This window comes from Amblyomma americanum, chromosome 7, assembly GCF_052857255.1.
Source record: "Amblyomma americanum isolate KBUSLIRL-KWMA chromosome 7, ASM5285725v1, whole genome shotgun sequence".
Taxonomy (NCBI): domain Eukaryota; kingdom Metazoa; phylum Arthropoda; class Arachnida; order Ixodida; family Ixodidae; genus Amblyomma; species Amblyomma americanum.
In genome coordinates, this window is record NC_135503.1 from 45124927 (window position 1) to 45145498 (window position 20572).

The following is a 20572-nucleotide window of genomic DNA, read 5'->3' on the forward strand; positions in this document are numbered from 1 at the left end:
CAAAATCATGTATGTTCAAAATGGTTCAAAATATTCAGAATTTTCTAAACCGAAACTCCACAAAGCAGAGGCAGAGTCGGGGTGATAACGCTGCCGATGCGCATCGAGTATAAAAATCGGTACTAGAGGCGACGATGGGTGTCCTGCCAGGCCACGGTGCGCAAGCTCTCTTGTTTGTGAGCAAAAAACAACAACAAATGCATGCAAATATGATTTAAACTAAGTGTTCTCACTGCGGATCTTCACCTTACTCATCGTAGGAGGAGTGCAGGTTGTCGTCATACAGGTCATGCACGTCTGCCCATGTATTCGTCGCATTCGCATCTGCATGCTTGCTTGAGCATGGCAAGCAATTAACCGTTACCCCGCTTGTCCCCATAGAAAACGCTGAACCCGGTCGGTTACCACTACTGTCAGTCTGTGCGTGGGAAGAACTTCGATTTGCCAGTCTGCGTACCATGATATCTCAATATGGCCGCTTACAGCAGACGTGTTTGCAAGCGTGCATTGTAACTGGCTTGCAGCTACGGTGTTTACAGCTGTGTGATAAAGTGTTACTGACGAGAGGAGAGTATGCCACGTGTATTGTAAGCGCTTGTCCCTGTCCCACCTAGACATCAACATGACCATGCGTGTCGTCAGACCGCTGCTTGCGGCTGCAAAGCGTGGAGCCCGATTGCTAGTTCCTGTAAGACTCTTCAGGAAGGGCACCAACCGCCTATTTGACCTCGACGTCGAATTCTACGCAGACATTGCGAACCACGACCTTATCGTAAAGAACCTCACGAGGAGGGGATGCGTAGCGGACCTAGACGAGATCAGAGAACTATGGGAAGAGCTTAAAGTGAAGCACAAAAATGAGCAGATGCGAATCGACTTGCAGCGTGCCATCGCCAGAATGCCCAACATGACGCACCCGGACGTGTTGGGAAGAGAGAGCGACGAACCAGTTGTTGTGGACATCATTGGCGAGAAACCGATGCTGGACTTCGTTCCGAGGCGTTTCGAGTACCTCATGGGGCGGATGGGTCTGCTTCAGGCGGACCCCAACTTCAACGTCATGTGCGGCGAGCGCACGTATTTCTTTCGCGGCGACCTAGCGCGGCTGGAGGAAGCGCTGCTTTCCTTCACCGTCGACAAATTGCTGAAGAAAGGCTTCACTCCAGTCTATGTTCCAGACCTGTTGCACCCCGAGCATGTAGAGGCCTGTGGCATGCTCACGACCGGTCTACGGACTCAGGTGTATCGGCTTAGGACCAACTGGGGAACTGAAGTGTGCCTTTCGGGCACAGCTGAAATGGCCTTGGCCAACATGTACCGCGACCAATGCTTGGATATGTCTGATCTGCCGCAACGAGTCATGGCAGTCAGTCGCTGCTACCGAGCCGAGATATCGTCGACGAAGGTGACGTAGAATTTTAAGCTTGTGTGCATGGTTGGAAAAGCATGGGTTTTGGAAAGGTCCACTTCTGCTAAATTGGTGACAGATTTCGGTAGCTTCTTTCGAGTTGTTAGCGCAGTTTATGTTAGCTAAATCACTCATCTGCGTTCCAAATTCACCTTCCCCTCTCTAGTGTACTGTACAATGCTCTTGCCAGTTTCTCAGAGTTCCGTGTGGCTTGCTTTAGCCATTAGCGCTTGACCCTTTTGTTCCTTCATGAGACTAATGAAAAACCTCGTCTTTATCTTCCTCAGGCAGAAAAGGGCATCTACCGCGTGCACATGTTTAACAAGGTGGAAATGTATGGCTTTGCTGCGCCGGGCCAAAGCGCTGCACTGCGCAAGGAGTTTGTCGAAATCCAGAAGGAAATCTGCAGGGACCTGAACCTCCACGTGCAGCTCCTAGATATGCCCCCCATCGACCTCGGTCTTTCGGCCTATCGAAAGCTGGACATGGAGGCCTGGATGCCGGGTTCTAGACAATACGGCGAGATCACCAGTGCTTCCGACTGCACTGACTACCAGAGTCGGCGGCTTGGCATCACATGCCGACAGACGTTGGGAGAACCGCCATCTTATGTGTTCACAACTAATGGCACGGCTTGCGCTGTTCCCAGGATGCTCACAGCCATTGTCGAGAATTACCAACAAAAGGACAATTCTGTTGTTATTCCCGAGGTGCTGAGGAAGTACATGAACAACAAAACTCTCATGGAACCATTCGGCACTGAGCGAACGCCTCGATGGGTGCCGTTTTACTTCATGGAGAATAGGTAGCGTTGTCATACATCTTAATTTTGCCTTTGATGGGCGCTAGAAATGAAAAAGCTGGTGCGCGGTGATGTTAGTCGCTATGAAGAATTGTTAAACAAATTTGGGCACAGTAATGACAAGCATTTTTTTTTTTACATTTTAAGGCAGAAATGCTTTTTTACATGCTCTGCAGGCCATAGGATTTAATTGAGAAATGTACTACATAAATGGATATTCAGTCTTTTTTCAAAGCTGAGCATTCGAGGTTTGTGCTAAACTGGTGCTGATGGTTTTTTTTTACTCATATGCGTGATCATTGAAATGCCATGCTGAAACTTTTCTACTAAACTTGGCTCAGATGTAAAACTGCATTGGAGTTTTGGAGGCTGTGCCAGGAGACTCGTGATATGTTGATAGTGCATTAGAGTCATGTAGAAACAGAGGCATGGCCATTTCAGTAGTCTTTTGCATCCGGTGAACAGAGTTGGTCTTCGCTTCAAATGTCAAAAATCAAATGCTCTTTAAAATATTCGTATTTCAAAATTAATATTTCGAAATATCCATTCAATTAAATCACTTTAAAATGTCCGTATTTTGAAGCGAGGGCTTCTGTCACAAATGTATTCAGTGTGAATATATCCCCATTGTCGGGATTTATTAACAGTGCTGTGGCTAGCCATTGGCAAGCCATTTGGCACTTCTTGTACACTCACTAGTGGCTGCATTGCAAAAGAGGATGTGGTGTCATTGATGCTGTGTATGTTTAAGCCACAAAAACAGCCAGTAGTGCAATAAATGTTTTGCTATGAAGGGTCTGGCATTTATTTGGAGATTTTTGATGCTGAAACAAATGGACTTCTGGAGCTTGCAAATTCTTTTTTTTTTCTGCGGTTTGCATATCGCTCTGCTCTAAAAGGAATAGGTTGAAGGGCTGCCTACAGACCAGAGTGTACAGTTAATGAAAATATGCGCAAAGCTGCGAAACATGTTTTATTTTAAAAGTGAAATAAAAACTGTACATTTCCTGAGCATGTAGTGTGCTACTGTATCCCCAACATCTGTTTCACTTCCTCGGATTCCTGCTGAAGAACGTCGCTCGCATACTTTTCCAGCAGCTCCATCTTTTTTCTCCTCACCAGAGCCTCTTCAATCTGCATGAAACCAAAATTCATGCAGGGTTAGCACAAATGGTCTCCTTGGCGTCGTCCTCTGACCATGGTTGAGTGACAAAACATTAATGCATTAAAGAAATCATTGTAGTCATTGCCAGCACTGAAATTTCTCCCAAAGCTACAAAATTTCAATGCCTATTCCACAGCACGAGCAAGCACTGAACAAAACCTTATGATGCTTGGACTCCTTGGGGCACATTTTAAGGCACACAAGAGGATTGTAAACCAATAAACCTATGCTGTTTGCCTTGCACTAGGGGGTTCTCAAACTGGGTTCCTTGGATTACTCTAGGTTCCCCAAGCACCTAAACCCTTGCATGTTTCAACCCCAATCCTTCCTTTACCAGTTTACTTTGAGACTGACCATTTTTTTTAAGGGCCATGCATCTGCACGCTTTTTTTTTTTGCATGCATAGCAGAAAGGGACAGAAGTAAAGACGTGCAGGGCTCTTCAGCATAGAAGTACTAAGTAAACCAAATTGTTAACTTTAACGAAAGTGCTCTGGCATGCTTGTCTTTAGCTTGCCACAACCCTGTGCACTTAATGCTGGGCGTGGCTCAGTTCATGGTTGGCACCACCTTATGCAGACTGTAGCTCTGACTTCTGCAGTCAGTTTACCACGTCGACCTCTAATGCCTCGCGAAAGCAGCAAGTGTTGAGCGTTTCTTACTTTGAGTCACATCTCTTTGAGGTTGTTTTGTGCTTTTTTACTCGAAGTTTTATACTTTGCGTAATATATAGTAGGAATAAATTCGCAACTGTGGCCTCCAAATCAGAATCGGAAGTGTAAAATAGGGGACAAAAGTCTCCAGGGCGCTCAAGGGGCAACAGAAGCTACCGTATTTACTCGCATAATGCTCGCACCCCCCACATTAGCTATCAAAAATTGGAAAATTTTTTTTTCCCCGCATAATCATCGCACCCCCAAAATTACTGCCACGAGCCGTCTGCTTGTCATAGCGATCGCCATCTATTGACTGCGGCCACAACTAACTGCCATGGTTGGGCGTGCGTGCTACTAGGCGGCGGTACTCTGCTATCATCCGCTGCCACCGCCGCTACCGCTCATCCACTCACCACCGCTACGCCATTTTGCAAAGGTGTGTCCAGCTCTCCGGTGTCTCGTAGGCCTCGTTTGCCTTGTTTGCGTGTTGCACCGTACTCTTTGTGCCGCTTCGCCATGGGACGCTACGCAAGCTACACAGCTGCTTTTAAGCTAAAAGCTATTGAGTATGCGTTGGAACATGGCAGCCGCGCCGCCAGCAGACACTTCGGCATCAACGAGTTTTGCGTCCGGTATTGGAGACGGCAGCACGAAGAACCCAAGACGACTGGTAAGACGCGCCGGGCCTTCCGTGGACCGAAGACTGGGAAATTTCCTGCCATCGAATCCTATTTACTGGAATATATCAAGGCTCGACGAGCGGATGGGTGTGCTGTGTCGATAGATTTGATACGGAACCAGGCGTTCGTAATCGCAAGAAAGGAGGGCATCCCGGTGCAAGACTTCCGCGCTAGTAACGGGTGGGCCACACGATTTATGCGGCGCAATGGACTCTCGCTCAGGAGGTGAACGACGCTTTGCCAGCGCCTGCCCGCAGCCTATGAAGAGAAAATAGTGGACTTCCATCGATTCGTTATCAGGATCCGGCAGGAGAAAAACTTCTTGCTCTCCCAGATAGGGAACGCGGACCAAACTCCGCTGAATTTCGATATGCCCAGCAGCAGGACAGTCGAACAGACAGGCGCTCGGACTGTGCACGTCAGGACTACAGGTGCCGAAAAACAGAGGTGCACGGTCATGCTAGGCATGACGGCGCATGGGCGGAAGCTCCCACCGTACGTCATTTTCAAGCCGAAGACCCTCCCGAAAGGAAAGCTCCCCCCTGGTATACACGTGCGCGTCCAAGAAAAGGGGTGGATGACCGCGGACCTTATGGTGGACTGGCTGAAGACTGTGTGGGGGTGGCGACTGGGAGCGCTTCTTTTTCCGTCGCTCCTCGTGCTTGATAGCTTTCGGGGCCATCTTCAAGAGTCGGTTCGGGCGAAGTTCAAGGAACTGCGCACGGACCTGGCTGTAATACCCGGCGGCCTCACATCAATGCTACAGCCTCTTGACGTATCTTTGAACAAGCCATTTAAAGATAACGTCCGGAGGCTGTACGCAGAATGGATGGCCGAAGGTGAACATGCTCTGACGCCGGGCGGCAAGATCAAAAGACCGTCCGTGGAGCTGCTGCGCAGCTGGGTATCAGAGGCATGGGGGATGATTGATGTAAACATGGTGGCCAGAAGCTTCAAGAAAACAGGAATTTCAAACGCCCTGGATGCGGCCGAGGACCACCTGGTGTGGGACGACGAAGAAGCATCAGAAGATGAAGAAACCATCGATTCCAGTGTCGACACGGACTCTGATGATGAGTAAAATTGCCTGCAGGACGTACGCAACGCGAATAGTGACGGGGAGGTTGCGCGCGGCAAATAAAGTGCTTTAGCAGCTTGAGCTTACGTTCACCCTGTACTTTCATAACGAAGGTAAGTTACGCTTGAAAGTAATGTTTTCGTTATATTTACAATTGCGGACCTGACAATCCTGATATTGCACCCATTCATCTTTGCTTTTAACACTCCGAAACATTTGCTTGAAAATTTTCCCCACATAATTATCACACCCCCATACTTCGCGTTGATTTTCAGGGAAAAAAAGTGCGAGGATTACGCGAGTAAATACGGTATTACCTCCGTTATTAGTCGGTGGCAAGGGACTACACTCGTAGATATGAAATTTGGGCTTATGTGATACCAGTGAAATGAGGTGATGGTTGTAATTTGTGACACCTACAATTTTAAATTGTTTTTCATGGACTTTTTGTTCCCAATAGTACTTCCAGAATTCACAACTCTCATCTTTTCCAAGGAATGTGCTAGTCTGCCTCCTCCCCCTGGGCACAGTAGCATGTTGGCGGTTTAAAACATGCCGCCTAACGTGTGCTTTTCAATAACCAGCCTTTCTTCTCACTCAGCAACATCATTTGTGCTTACCGTTATAACAGGCAAAAGTAACTAACGGACAACAAATCAGTGAGTAGGTATTTGCAATGCAGGGTTAGCTGCATCACCCGTTCAACAAATGCACCCAACTGCAGAGAAAAATGCAAAGGTCTGTTTCTCTGAGACAAGAAAATCAAAAGGGAAGATGACAGCTTAGCCCAGCATTTTCTTTGTCCTGTGCTGTTCTGCAAGAAATACAGTATATCCCAGATTACAGTCAAAACTCGATTTAACGAAACCCGATTTAACGAAAATCTCGATTTAACAAAGGTATCCTAATTCCCCCTCAGACGCCCATAGGGTTCAATGCTTTGACTAACCCGAAATAACGAAACCGATTCCGTGATCTGTCCCGATTTAACGAACCTTTTTTGAGAAATAAAGGTGAAAAAGTGTTAATTTTTGGTCTATTTTGTAGACAGCACCCCAAAATTTATTGATTGCGAGTCAGCGGTAACAGCGCGGAGCAACTTCATCCCGTCGCTTTTTTCAAACTGCGCGGCGCAAAACGAGTTTTAATTTTGAGTCGAGCTCACGAGATGGCGCCAGCAGTAAAAAAGTTTCGTGCCACATTTCATACATGGCGCTGTTGCAGTTCGCGTGTTTTTTTTTGTGTGTGTTTGTGTGTTGTGCTGTGTGTTCGCTCTTGTGCGGATTTCCCCGTGCCTTTGAACGCACGTCTTTGTCAAGCTCAGCTTGTTAGGCCTCCATCAGTCTAGCCTTGCTATCGTGAACGCGGACGTGGTGTGTGCGAGCAAGCGCGCCGCTAACCCTCCTGACTAGCAGATGGAGCCCTGCAAGAAACGAAAAAGGCTTACCCTGGACGAGAAAGCGGACATAATTCGTGCTGTGACAAGTGGACAGAAGAAATGTGACGTGGCTGCATCACATGGCATTCCAGCGAGTACTCTCTCCACAATATTGAGAGGGAAAGATGACATCCTCCGCGCCACTTCGTCGGGGAATCTCTCGCGCAAAAAAACGCTGAAGACCACTCCTCAAAGCAAAATGGAAGAGGCTCTCTTCGCCTGGTTTATGGATTTGCGGGCGAAGAATAGTATTCCCGTGAGTGGAGACCTGCTCCAACAAAAAGCTCGCTCTTTCGCGTGCTTGCTGGGCGACAACGAGTTCAAGGCAAGTCCCGGCTGGCTGTCGCACTTCAAAGAACGACACGGCATCGTCGGGAAAGTGCTTAGCGGTGAAGCGAGCAGCGTAAGCATGGCTGTAGTCGGCGACTGGCAGTCTGAAAACGTGCCCGACATTCTGGGAAAATATGCCCCCAGCAACGTCTACAACGCCGACGAGAGCGGTCTATTCTACCAAATGCTGCCTAAAAAAACACTCGCCCTGAAGGGGCAGGCGTGCCACGGCGGCAAACACAGCAAACAAAGGCTGACTCTTTTGCTGTGCGTCAACATGGACGGCACCGACAAACGAGACCCACTTGTCATCGGAAAGAGTGCGAGGCCGCGCTGTTTTAAAGGCACCAAAAAGCTTCCTGTGAAGTACGTTGCCAATTCAAAGGCGTGGATGTCGCGTGCCATTTTCGCTACATGGCTGAAGGAATTTGACAGCGACATGTGTCGCCAGAAAAGGAAAGTGTGCCTGTTGCTGGATAACTGCACGGCCCACTACGTTGCAGAGGTCGAGCTGACCAGCGTGGAGCTCCGCTACTTCCCCCCAAACGCAACGTCCGTGGTTCAGCCCTTGATCAAAGGATAATTAATAGCGTGAAGTGCGCATACAAGCGTCGAGTCGTCGACAGAGTTCTCCTCAACCTGGAGCTGAAGCGCGAGATGAAAATAGATATTTTTATGGCGGTTGAGATGGTGGCGGCGGCTTGGAGAGCATTGAGGCCGTCGATAATTGTCAACTGCTTCAGGACTGCCGGTTTCGGTACACTAGGCCCTGAAACTGCCGAAGCTGGTCCGGACTGCGCGAGCGCCGTGCACGAGGATGAAGATGCCTGGGAACACCTTCGCTCAGTGGATGAAGTGCCCACAGGCATAAGTTTCTCAGACTACGTAAACGCCGACGCAAACGCAGTCACAACGGAAGTTTTGACTGATGCCGATATGTTGCGGCTTGTAGGAAGCGTGGAGGGAGTGACGGCTGAAGACGCTGCCGACGACCCTGCAGGTGCCGAAGCTCCCGTGCCGACACCAGGTCAGGTGATGGATGCTCTCAATCTGCTGCGACATTTTGCCGGCGCACACGAGGGGACGGAAGACGCGCTGGACGCACTTCAGACCTACGAGAAATCGGTGCGGCTGTTGCTCACAAAGCGCACGCAGGCAAAGATCACCGACTTCTTTGGTGGAAAATAAATTTGTAGTCCCCTCGGGCCTTTCTTGTCGAGTAAGAATTTTTGTTGTTTCTTTTCATACGCGCTAGCGGCGCCGGTCGTGGTGTTGGCGCTACCCACTCGAAAGTAGCGCGGGGGTCATGACGATGACCATACGGACCCCCAAAGATTGCGCTAGTTGTATGATTACCAACTTTGGCGCCAATTTGTCATTAGCTGTGTGGCTTGCCGTCCCGTCGGCGGTATTTAGGGAAGATTGTTGCGCCGCTAGCCGAACCGTCCTTTGGGTCGGTGCTACCGGCGTGAATTCGTCACGCGCGAGTGTGACGAAAAGTGAAAATGGTACGTGCTAACCGATACGACCGCGATAAGCTGGTACGGTTTATGCGGATGCAAAATGCATTATGTTCAATGGGTGCTCAGTCGGGGACTTGACTTTACTACTTTTAAAACGAAAGTACTGTTTAAGTGGGTACGTTTTAACGAGGTTTTACTGTAATCGAATGTACTGAATTATGTGCCCAAGAAATGCCTCATTCAATTTAACGAAGCTCGATTTAACGAAATAATTCACGGCTCCCCTCAACTTCGTTAAATCGAGTTTTAACTGTATATTGATTATATAGATAATGTGTGAGACATGGCAAGAGGTAAGCTTATCTGCAATCCGGATGCAAGAATACACTGCACCAACGCAAGTGATGTGCTGCCCGCCAGCGTACTGGCAGCACACCACTCACTATGCGTTACAAGAAACCTTGCCTGCTTCACATCAAAACTGCAACAGACAGTGCTTAGGAGCTAGACTGCGCATAAAATAAGAGGTCTAATCATATCACGAGTACACTATAGATAGAATTACCTCTCATTAAAATTAAGGTAGAGTTGGTTTCATCACCAATTTTGGCAGCAAAGCGAGCAAAGCATGCCAGGTGAGGGCCACCATGAGCCTTCGGTCAACTAAGTTGGTTTCACCGCAAGACAACCAATGTATTCAACTGTGGCTTCTCTGCATGATAGTGGTGTTGCGTGGAAAATGAGTAAGAGAAATCGAAGGCTACACTCAAGCACATCTCACGTTCATCTCACCATGCAGTCAGGGGCACCAGCACAATGGGGGGGGGGGGTCACCCTCCCAACATTTTTCCAGAGGCGGCAGTGCCCCCCCCACACCCAATCTCCAACTGCTTGCACTTGGGTCAAATTTCTGACAATTGAAGCACTTCAATTCTAAGACTCTTTCAATGAAAATCAGTGGGGCTGAGCTATGAGCTACTTGGCTTCGTAGCCAGTTGTAAAGCACTTCGTATATGAGTAGCCTAAGGGCCATTGTACGATCGTTTCGGAGCGCCTTCCGCCTCGTCCGCTTCGGGAGCGGAGCTGGCGGATCCGCCTCGTTCGGCGAACGGATGGAAAGTTGGTGAACTTCAACTTTCTGGCGGACGAGCGCATCCGGCCGGGGACCGGATTGCAGCTATTGGCTGCTTTTCCCGTGACGTCAGTGACGTCCGAGCCCCTCCTCCCTCCGCCTCGGTCTGCTCTGCCCCGGCCTGCCGGGGCAAGATGGCCATCCGTCGACTGAACTGGGGAGCGCGGCCTGGGCAGTGGCAGCGATGTCGCGAAGCATATTATATTGTACACATCTTGATATTACCAGTGTTCAGAGCGACTGCAAACTTCGCCGCGTTCAGCAGTGGCGAGCGATAGTTCCACTAGTTGAATTCTGTAATCATCTACGTTGACGGAGTTGACAGAGCGCCTCTTCAAACCGATGCAAACCTGTGCAGTGGCGGTGTCACGAAGTGTTTATTTCGAGCTGTTTTTGGTTTTTGCATGCGTTTGTAATTCCTGCTGCGGCTCTGCAAACCGACGCAAGACCTGTGCAATGTCGGTGTCACGAAGTGTTTATTTCGAGCTGTTTGTGGTTGTGGCAAGCGTTTTGAATTTCTGCTGCGAGTTATTTTCCTGTGCGTGCGCAAGTTTCACAGCATAGCAACAAGTGTCCGCGTAGTGAAAGTGATTATGGTCGGTGCGAGTGCTTTCCCGACAAATCAGCGATATGTTCATCTGCGAAAAACTCGCGACGCCCGCCGTTTTCCGAATGTTGAAATGAACTTGGAGCTGTGCAGCTGGTCGCTTCCGTTGCGATGGCTGCAGTGATCGTGACCGAGGCGAGCCCACGACGTTGTTTCTGCTACATAGCAAACTGCTGCGTGTGCGACTTGACACGATCTTGGCTGCACGGCCGTCGCAGTGTTTTCTGCTGCGACAACAGCAGCGTCGCCAGTCTTGTGCGTCTTGGTGCACGATACAGTGGTACGTTTTATGATCATGGGTGCGCAGGTTGAGACAGTGTGCCAGCGGCATTATGTAGCCTGTGTGAAAAAAATCGGTGCGCAGTGCAAATGTCAGTTCGGGGGCACCGTCATTTTGTATGTGTGTGTGTGTGTGTGCCACACGTCAAACAAAGGTACCAAAGTGAATTAAGCTGTCTCTATGCTTTTGTTGGAGGCCTGTTTGCCAACATGATTTTGTCAGTGCCGAGCAGTTGTTGAGCAGCAGCGCTTAATGCTATCAGCTGCATTAGTTTATTTGATGAGGCATTATCGAAGCCTTCAAGAGATGTAATCCATGCACATTTGCATGTTCATATGCTGCCTTCATTTGTTTGTGACTGCCTATGAACACGATTATTTGCCTGCAGGGTGATGATAACCCTGGTTGGCCTGCAAGAACTTGTGTCGGCAATGTAGTATGTTCCGGGATTTTCTTAGCCCTCCTCGCATTTTCCACGAGCAGAAATTTATTTGCTCATCAGTAAATTCATAATTGAACCTTCCTCACTTATATAAGTTGCCTGCAACACTTATCCGATCCCATCTGTTTCATGGTCATGACAGCACTATTCCTGCACATGTTATCAAACAACAGTTACAAGGCTTTTTTAATGCCTTGAAATGTGCTATGCACTGTTGCGTGGCGGTTGGCTTTGCAATACCAGTCTGCACTCATTCCTGCGAGCCCTGCAGTATTGACGCAACTCTGGATCAGTTGAGGCTGACACCAGATATAAATTGAACCCATTTCTTTTTTGCTTGGATCGGCTGAAATGGTTGTGGTCATTAGCATTCACAGATTCTCCACTTTGCACTGGAACAAAGTTCTGTTTCTGCCTAACGTGCATGCCTGAAACCAGAGCATTGCATTTTTCGTCTCGTAGTGCGCAAAATCTCTACACAAGGGTCGCTGACGAGAGCCGCCGACAAAAGCAGGAACTTCAACACGCACACCATGGCGATGCCGAAGCGCAGCCTACTAGGCCTAGGTGCAGGTCGCCGAGGAACGGAAAAAAGTACCACGTGACCACGAAAAGAGGTTATTTTATTATTTGGGGGGGGGGGGGGGGGGGGGGGCTCGTACGGGAAGTAGGTAGGGAAGGGGGGGGAGCGCAGTGTGCAGGGATATCGGGGTTTGGAGAGGGGGGCGGGAAAGGAGGCAAGGGAGAAGGTAGTCGGGCGCATACCGATCTGCCCCTTGGGATGCGGGAGCCCGTTTCGGCGCGTGGAGCGATGCTGGCGGTGCGCTCGCGCCGGCTAGGTTGCCACCAGCCGGAGAAGGCTATTGGACAGACGGATATGCCCGGCGCCAATCGGCATGCTGGGACCATCCGCCTCGCTCGCAAGCGCCAAAGTGATCGTACAACACCTTTCCGCCTCACGTCCGCCTGGCGGCCGAAAACTGGCGGACCGCTCCCGAAGCGGACGAGGCGGAAGGCGCTCCGAAACGATCGTACAACGGCCCTAAAGCAGTCATGCCCCAACAGAAGTCGACTGTCTGACCTTTGTACATGATCATGACTAGCAGAATTTAAACAAACTATGCACAAACTTTTTTAATGCAATTGATCACTCCTCGTGCATCAAGCTTCCCATTTCACTTTGTTTTATATTGCCGTGAATCTTTGCACCGTTTGTTCGTTCGCACTGAATACCGCCGGCATGCGGCTTTATCATTTTGTTTTGTAATGCGAGATGCGACCAGACTTATCTTCATTGATCGTGGCTGCGTGCAAATGCTTCCACATTTTTCCAGATTGTTGTAGTTGCTCTTGGTTCTTTATCTCGAAGGTTCCTTGCCAGCTTTAAATTAAGTGCTGCCAAGAACTGCAGGCATTCAGTTCGATGGCCGCCGAGCACGCTTGTGGCTATCGCTACCGCCGAGTCATTCAGTTCTTAGTGGGCACGAGTCAGTCCCTTAGTTTCTTTTGGAAGCCTTTTCGTTGTCTTCCTGACTGCTGGAATGTCGTCACCACAATGCGACAGTTTGCGTCAACCTTTGAACATTGAGAAATAATAAAATAATAAAAATATAAAATTTATTGGTATGTAAATGAGCATTAAATAAATAAATAACAAAATAAGCTCGAAGTCTTGCCCCTCCACTCACAAAAAAAAGTTCCGTAGTCCTTGCATGCAGTTTTAGAGTGCTAGTGTTACTATTAGGTGTCCAAGCGCAGCCAACCTGGCTGTGTACGTGAAAACTGATCGCGGGAGCTCAGTTAAGAGAAGTGCCACGTGCAGGGGCGTGGCGTGCTATTCAATATGTCAAATGATGGATGCGAGTTGTGCAAACAACAGTGCAAAACTTTTGCATAGAATTTTCAAGGGTATGTTCCAACTCTCCGATATAATAAATAATTCAATATATCTGGGTTTAATATATCTGGGATCGACTATATGTAAACAGCATGGTCAAATCGGAATTGCAGGAACTAGATTTCAATGCAATGGCATTTAAGCACACCGAGATGTGCTGCTGCTGTTACTTAAATTTTGCGTACAAAATGTGTGTGAGGAACACAGACATTACAGCAGCTTACCTCCTTCTGTGTGGGCACTGGAACATGGGCGATAAACCTTGCCTGCTCTTCCGCACTCTCTACGACGGGTTCATCTTCCATTTCTTCATCACTCTGGATGGACAAAAGGCAATTCAATTATGGAAGGCAAGTATCACTTCAAGCTGCGTGAGTGCATCTTCGCGCTGTGTGAATGAAAGCATGAAATACCAACTCGTCGAGCATTTTTATCACCTTTCAGCTGCAGATAACTGGCTAAAAATCCCCTTTGATGAAAGCATTCTCTTAGTCCAGCATTCAACGAACTTCCAGTAGGCTGACTTGGCGAGCATATACTGTGGGCCAAGAAAATGTCAATTCAAAATGAGCTAATTAGGCCTAGTAGAGGCCAGTTGGTTGATCATCATGGAATGTACATGCTACTTGGGCGGCAAGACACAAGTGGACAAAATGACGCACATCAAAGGTGCAAACTTGCCACTGTTTATTACTCTTTGCCAACAGTGTCGCATTGTAACTATTGCAAAAGAAAATGCTAGCCATTGTGACAAAAACAGAGATATACTAGGCCTTGAAACATAAGACATAAGAGAGTTGAGAGAGAAAATGTGGATGCGTATATGACTGCAACAGCAAAAGAAGGAACTTGTGTAAGCGACCTATCAATTGTACTCACCAAAAGTGAAATCTATATAATTGCACTAGAGCGGACAGAAAACGGGCAAAATGAAACTGCACAATTGCATTTACGACATAGCTTATATAGCTTATAATCCTCATAATCTGTATATGTCTCAGCAAAAGTAATAAACAATTGTAAGTTTGCACTTCTGGTGTGCGTCATTTCATCCACTTGAGTCTTGTCTCCTAAGTAGCATGTACTACATTCCGTCAAAATAAACTCTTGAAATTACTGAGCTGAGGTCATTCTGAGGTCATTCTGAAAGGACATGAGCAGCGCCCTTTAAGGGCCCATTATTAGGATGCTTTCAGTTGCTTACTGCAGTAGTGACCAGCTGATGGACTGACAGTTCGAAGGGATCAAAGGCCAAATTTTGTTCAGTCCACTTTCTGTAGCATGGCAGAAAAGAGTACCACTAAACCTAATTCCACAGCAACTGAATTAAAAAGAAAAAAAAACACCATGAAAATTTTAAGCGTATCTTTTTTAAAACAGGGCACTTGTTTACCTATATGCGCACCATGCCCTAAACAGTTGCAACAAAGTAATAAGGAGTGTACATGGGGAGAACTGGAAAAGTAAAATCAAGTGCAGTCTCACCGCAAGAAATTATACTTTCTTAGTTGAGCATAGCGACTGTTCTGGAAAATGTACTTAACATATGAAAAATTGCTGCATTACTTGCTCAGCTAAAATGACACTTCAGGGCACATGTAAACACTCAGTCGCATACAAACAAAACATGTGATATGTAATTTTACCTAGACTGTCACTGAGTTGGACCAAAATTTGAGCATTCAATGCACTGGTGTTTAAGCAGTTTTTAATACAAATTTTTGTTGAAATAAACGGAACAAAAATTCAAAAACACAAAATGCTACATTTGAAAGTATCATTGCACGTCTAGTCGCACGGCCTGCCTAAGCATTCAAATACAAAGTTGCACCGCAAGGCATCATTTCTTTTTCTGTGCAACTTTGTCTGTTGATCCAAAACTGGAATTTCTCACTTTGACAAAAGCACTACGCCTGATGTTAACAACAAAAGGCAAAATTTTATAATTTCCTGCAAACTCAAATTTCAAGCACATACTCTGTTTAGTTGTAAATCTTTAACGAAGCTGCCACGGAATGAACCTTTCTTTCACGACACCACATGGTCAGTAGCGCTCACAGTGGTGCCACTGGTGCTTTTACGCTCCTGTATACCTATACAATTAGAAAACATTTTCAGTTGCCTTTCAGTTTTAGTTACGGAAAGCCAATCGTACCTATGTTCTTCTAAATAAAGCAAGAAAACCAAAGTTGCTGAAAGAAGCAAGAAAGGTACCTCTGGTTCCACAGCGTAGATATTTTCCTCATCCTTTTCACCGCTGGCTGCAGTCTTGTCCCCTTCGGTTACTGACATGGCCCTTTTCTTCTGTGCCTTCCACTGGCGCACAGCCTTGGCTATGGCCACTTTCTCTTGCTCCTGCTCCAAGGGCATGAGGACACCATCATCATCGTCCCGGTAGCCATAGTAGTCCGCATCAATGTCCCGCATGATCTCCGCTCTCGTTCGTCTTGGTGGAGGAGGTGCTGCAGTCATCATGACCAGATCACATCGATAGCAGGACAAACACAACACTCTCCAAATGTCCTTACATAAAAGCATTAGGTAACTGGCATCACCCTACCCCAGCTAACCTACTAATCTCACCTCTCCATCTGCAGCGGAGCATTCACATTTTGTAATGCATGCAGCTGCGTGCCAAAGCTCTTAGGTGGCAGCACCAGGTCTGCTTTGAATGAAACTGCATTCTTCTCTGGGCATAGCTCCAGCTGAAATATTTCTTTCTTTCTTGGCTTTTCATGGATATGTGTGCTAGCATTTCTGCATTGTTTCCAACGGTTGAGAAGCTAACAAAAGTTGTAAATATTAAGGCTGTCATATCATTCACTCACACAGTTTAGAATGCTTCCAATCGTTTGTTTGATCTTTCACTGTATGACTGGGAATTATGAGATTCACACAAGCTGCAAGGCACAACCGTGCTTTCTTTTATTGCAATTAGTCTGCCATGGAAGTGCATGTTGGTTATGGCTTTCAGAACTCCACATGCTACCTTTTCACTTCTGGTCACATCTTGTCATTTCTTAATTTGCAATTACATCAGTTCAAGTTTAAGCTGATTTCAGTGCATTCCCTCCTACTGGTCATGAGGATGTAGATAAGGCAGCCTTCTCTAAGAATACCAATATACTTAGTAAACAGCGTTCGTGAAGCCTACTCAAAAAACAATTATACTTGCTAAAGGGTGCCTCAGGATACCATTTCCTCAAGAAGTAAAAACAAAAGGTTGAAAGCACAGAATAGTGCCATGACAGCTCACACAGCTGCACTTATTATGATCAGCAACAAGGTAGAGTCGCCAACAAGGTGCATATAAGTGTTTGGCCACACTAGCTCGTTAACTACACATAGGTGCGTGGTCAATGACGACTTGCTATCAACTAATTGCAACTGAGACATCTGAATACATGAAAACTGGAAATGAGCACATGGTCCATTTTTCACTCGTCTCATGGGAAAGTGACGCCAAATAACCAAGGAATTAATGCATACAGCTAACCCACATCTTCACTCCTTGCAATTGCACAGATTTGGTACAGTCATCAAAATTAAAATAAGATCCGCACTGCCTGAATTGTGGTTCCATTTCAGGGCAAGTTCGAACTGTACCTGCAACAAGTGAGCCAGTAAAATGTAAGCACTGACGTACAGCCTTCATGACGCCATTGTATCAAGCGTAATTCAACGCTAGTCAATACTGCTCAGCTGTGCGTTTCGCTTCGCAGTAGCAACTTTGAAAGGACATTTTGATGGTGAGACTCTATGCAAAGAAATGGAAGTCCTAGCATGGACACGGACATGCTACAAAATAATAATAATAAAGTCACAGGATGGTCGCGAGCAGTAACATGAATGTTTGAGTGTTAGCTGTGGTGTGACAGCAAATAATTTTTCACAGATAAGTTCTGTTTTTTTTCCCTCTCAAAGTCAGACAGCCGGAGGTTAATCCGGACTTGCCTAGGACTGCAGTGGGTTTCACTGGTGGGTTTCAAAACCATTTCCTGCAGCCAAGGTGGATGCCCAAGCCATCCATTGCCTCCCACCTAATATCACTCTCTTCCCTTTCCCCCCTCATCTCGACTAAAGGTGAAGAGGGGGATTTCTCTCTCTCCATTTTGCCGCCTGCCAACGCAGCTTATGGTACAAAACTGAGGAATGAGCTAACATAAGAGCTAACACTCTAAAATGTAAATCAAGGAACATTTTCTTGGATTAGTCTACCTCTTGAAATTTTTTCATTACAATAATGGTTTTTCATGCCCTGCAACAAAAGCATGTGTTATGGCTAGTTGTTTTCACTGATAAGAATAATAACCCCCTCTCACACCAAAAGAAACCCTGAACAGGATTGTAAAAGAACTTAGTTTCTACACTAATTTCAGTTTAAATAACAGCACTAAAATTTGGCCCCCTACCTCCTGAACTTTGAAGAAAAACAGTTAAATTGGAAAATGAAAGGCACTCTGTTTGCAGTACCCAACTTATGGCCCGCTCATTGCACTATTTCAGCTGAAAGTTATTGGGTACCAATTATATACTCACGTTCTTGCTCAAAGAGCTCCCGCACACCTGGAAGGTCCTTTGCAGCACCAAAGTATCTGGTTTACAGAAAAGAAACAGAATTGCTGCTTAGTTTAGTGCCCAACTACCCTCTAATTCCCTCATGCTTGATGTACACCACTGTGTAACGTTGTTAGACTGAGCTTTGACAATCACACCAGCCATACTGGTAAAACACAATAACATACAGTGCCTTTCAAGGAAAGCTGCAGCAGAATATGCTTACCTGCGAGCAGGCTATGCTACAATGCACTTGAATAAGTGCAGCACTGACTTCTGTTATTTGGTGTAATCTAGTTTATCCGTAACCACTACTGTCAAGTGTTCTATTTATCTATACAGAAGCACAAAAACAGGGTGCTTTCAGCAGCATATCTAAGCAGGCAATGATTCTGTATTCTCCAATACAGAGGCAATGCTACAGAGGATCTTGTTTGGATATAATACAACAGGGGAGGCAGAAGGTTAGGTTTCCATTGCATGGAATGGGTCTTGACTACCAAAATTTGAATGCTTTTTTCATTCCAGCACAGGCAACAAACTAGTGAAGTGGTGAACAATGTAATGCCAATTCAAGGTTCCTGACATAAGTCATTAAACAGCACAACACAACAGTCAACACCAATCAGTATGGCTGTCTTCAGGTTGAGATGCTAGCAGCACTCACTTATAGCCTCGATTTCCAGGCACCTCCCGGCCTTCCTGGTCAAGCATCTTGGGGCCCACTTTCTGCAATGAGCATAAGAACCGTAAACTGTCATCGCCATCCTAAGAATCGCAAAACGAAACAGAGCGATCACAGCAATGAGGTCTCAGTGGTACTAAATTCCCTGGACAGCTATAAATTACTTGCATAAACGGATATTCATATGATCGAAAACAAAACAAACCAAGAAACCAAGTGTGTCAAAGTATAAAAGATGCGTTCTTGTGTACTTCTGTTCACTGCTTTTGAAAAGAAGTTCATGATGCCCATCCAGACCTTTCTTCCCGCAGCTTTGTTGAGCAGGCAATCTCAAGTCTGCCACAGCTCGCAGCATGGTGGGGATCATCAAGAACATACAGCATTTTGCTGCTTCAAATATTCCTATCAGATTCCCACGCTGACATCATTTCATTAACAATGTCATCTATCAAACTTTGAAAGGTTTTATCTTCCAGTGACAAACTAGTGTGCTTGCGTTTCACCCAGAAATTATCCCCGTTTTTTAATGGTCAAGAAGCGTTTGGAAGATCTCTCCACAACATGAGAAATTTTTTAAAGCAGTCGCAGCCTAACGCATCTATGAACAGCAACCTGTACTCACGGCATAGTCAGGGCCCCCAAGCTCTTTGATCCGGTCTTCCCAATGTCCTTTTTCTCGAAGCAGCTTATTAATTTCATCATTAAGATCTCTGATACGAAACTCTCCAAGACCAGCTGTTGAATAAGGAGAACAAACAATTTGATATACAGCACAAAGCAAAATGAAAGCCCAGCCAGTACAATTGCAGCAGTACAGTTCAAAGTAAGCGGCCACAGTATAGGCAACAACGGCATGCATCGCTTGCCCATTGGAATGCAATAAGCAACATTACAACACTCTCCCATTTATCTGTTTCAAAATGCACACTCTGCTGTCGATTCCAGCAGTGGGGACTGTTAACAGGGACATGAAAACCCACCCCCTCTCCAAGACGTTGGGCGGATCTAAATTCAAATACTGAGGTGCCGCACTGAAATCTGAAAAAAAATTCTTACGAAGTATGTCGAACAAATGTCAGGGGGCTTTTGCTACTAATCAGACGTTCTAGGAAACAGTTGGACTCACACACTCTCCTTGAGGTTTTTTTCTCTTAATTCGTTTCTTCTTATCATTATTTCTATACTTTTAATACGTGCATTTCCTATGTGCATGCTTTTTTTTTTAATGCAGTCAACTTACCGTTTTGTATCTGGGCGACCTTCTTGGCGATTTCCCGTATAACCTGCATCCTCCACTTCTCGCATTTCCTCAGGTTGTGACAGTTGGACGCGAGGAAAGGTCTCCTCTCCTGTACTCCCTTGCCTTGCTCGGCCAACTGCGCGGCTCTCCAACGAGCCAGAGTTGTCCTTGGAAGGAAGCGGACATTTGAAGTGACACAGGTAGAAGAGAACTACCGGAGGAAGGACACAAATAAGAGTACTTACATCGCTTTTTCTGCGTTCCGGGCCTACGGTGAAACACAAGAGAGAAGAAAATGCCAGACATAAGTAATCAAGAGACGTCCGAACATAAGCGGGCATTACAAACAGCCCAAACATGTTTTTGTTGAAGTGAAGTTTAGACGCATAGGCATGCTGCTTACCATTCTGGTGAAGTATTGCAGAAGCCTACAAACAGATATGTGGATAATGACGTTTTATTCTTACCACGCTGTTACCGTGTTCAACGGTTTAAGTGAGTACGAAACACAACGTAGAAACTACGACCTGTGGAGTGAAGTGACCATGCCACCAATGCCACCATGACACTTTGGCTTCATACTTGGCGTGGCCGTGGCTCAAATGCAACATTTAGACTGAGACAGCCGACAACTCTATTTTTACAATGTAGTTGTAAGATATAAAACTTTTTATAAGTTGTGTATTTTAGACTTAAATTCAAATTAGTAAATG

General features: G+C 46.4%; 2 protein-coding genes across 2 annotated transcripts; one reads left to right on the forward strand and one right to left on the reverse strand.

The window, feature by feature from the left end:
• The first annotated feature begins 80 nt into the window (after nt 1-80).
• On the forward strand, nt 81-3221 carry SerRS-m (Seryl-tRNA synthetase, mitochondrial). Its single transcript, XM_077632000.1, has 2 exons — nt 81-1405; nt 1696-3221. Exons 1-2 carry the CDS (start codon nt 623-625, stop codon nt 2215-2217), a joined length of 1305 nt encoding a protein of 434 aa, XP_077488126.1. The 5' UTR covers nt 81-622; the 3' UTR covers nt 2218-3221.
• LOC144099011 (pre-mRNA-splicing factor ISY1 homolog) lies at nt 3165-20443 on the reverse strand. Its single transcript, XM_077632003.1, has 9 exons — nt 20263-20443; nt 20105-20127; nt 19860-20026; nt 19242-19354; nt 18602-18663; nt 17917-17972; nt 15592-15839; nt 13602-13694; nt 3165-3344 (listed from the first exon to the last, which is right to left on the reverse strand). The coding sequence occupies exons 1-9, from the start codon at nt 20263-20265 to the stop codon at nt 3234-3236; spliced, it is 876 nt and encodes a 291-aa protein (XP_077488129.1). The 5' UTR covers nt 20266-20443; the 3' UTR covers nt 3165-3233.
• Nucleotides 20444-20572: the final 129 nt, after the last annotated feature.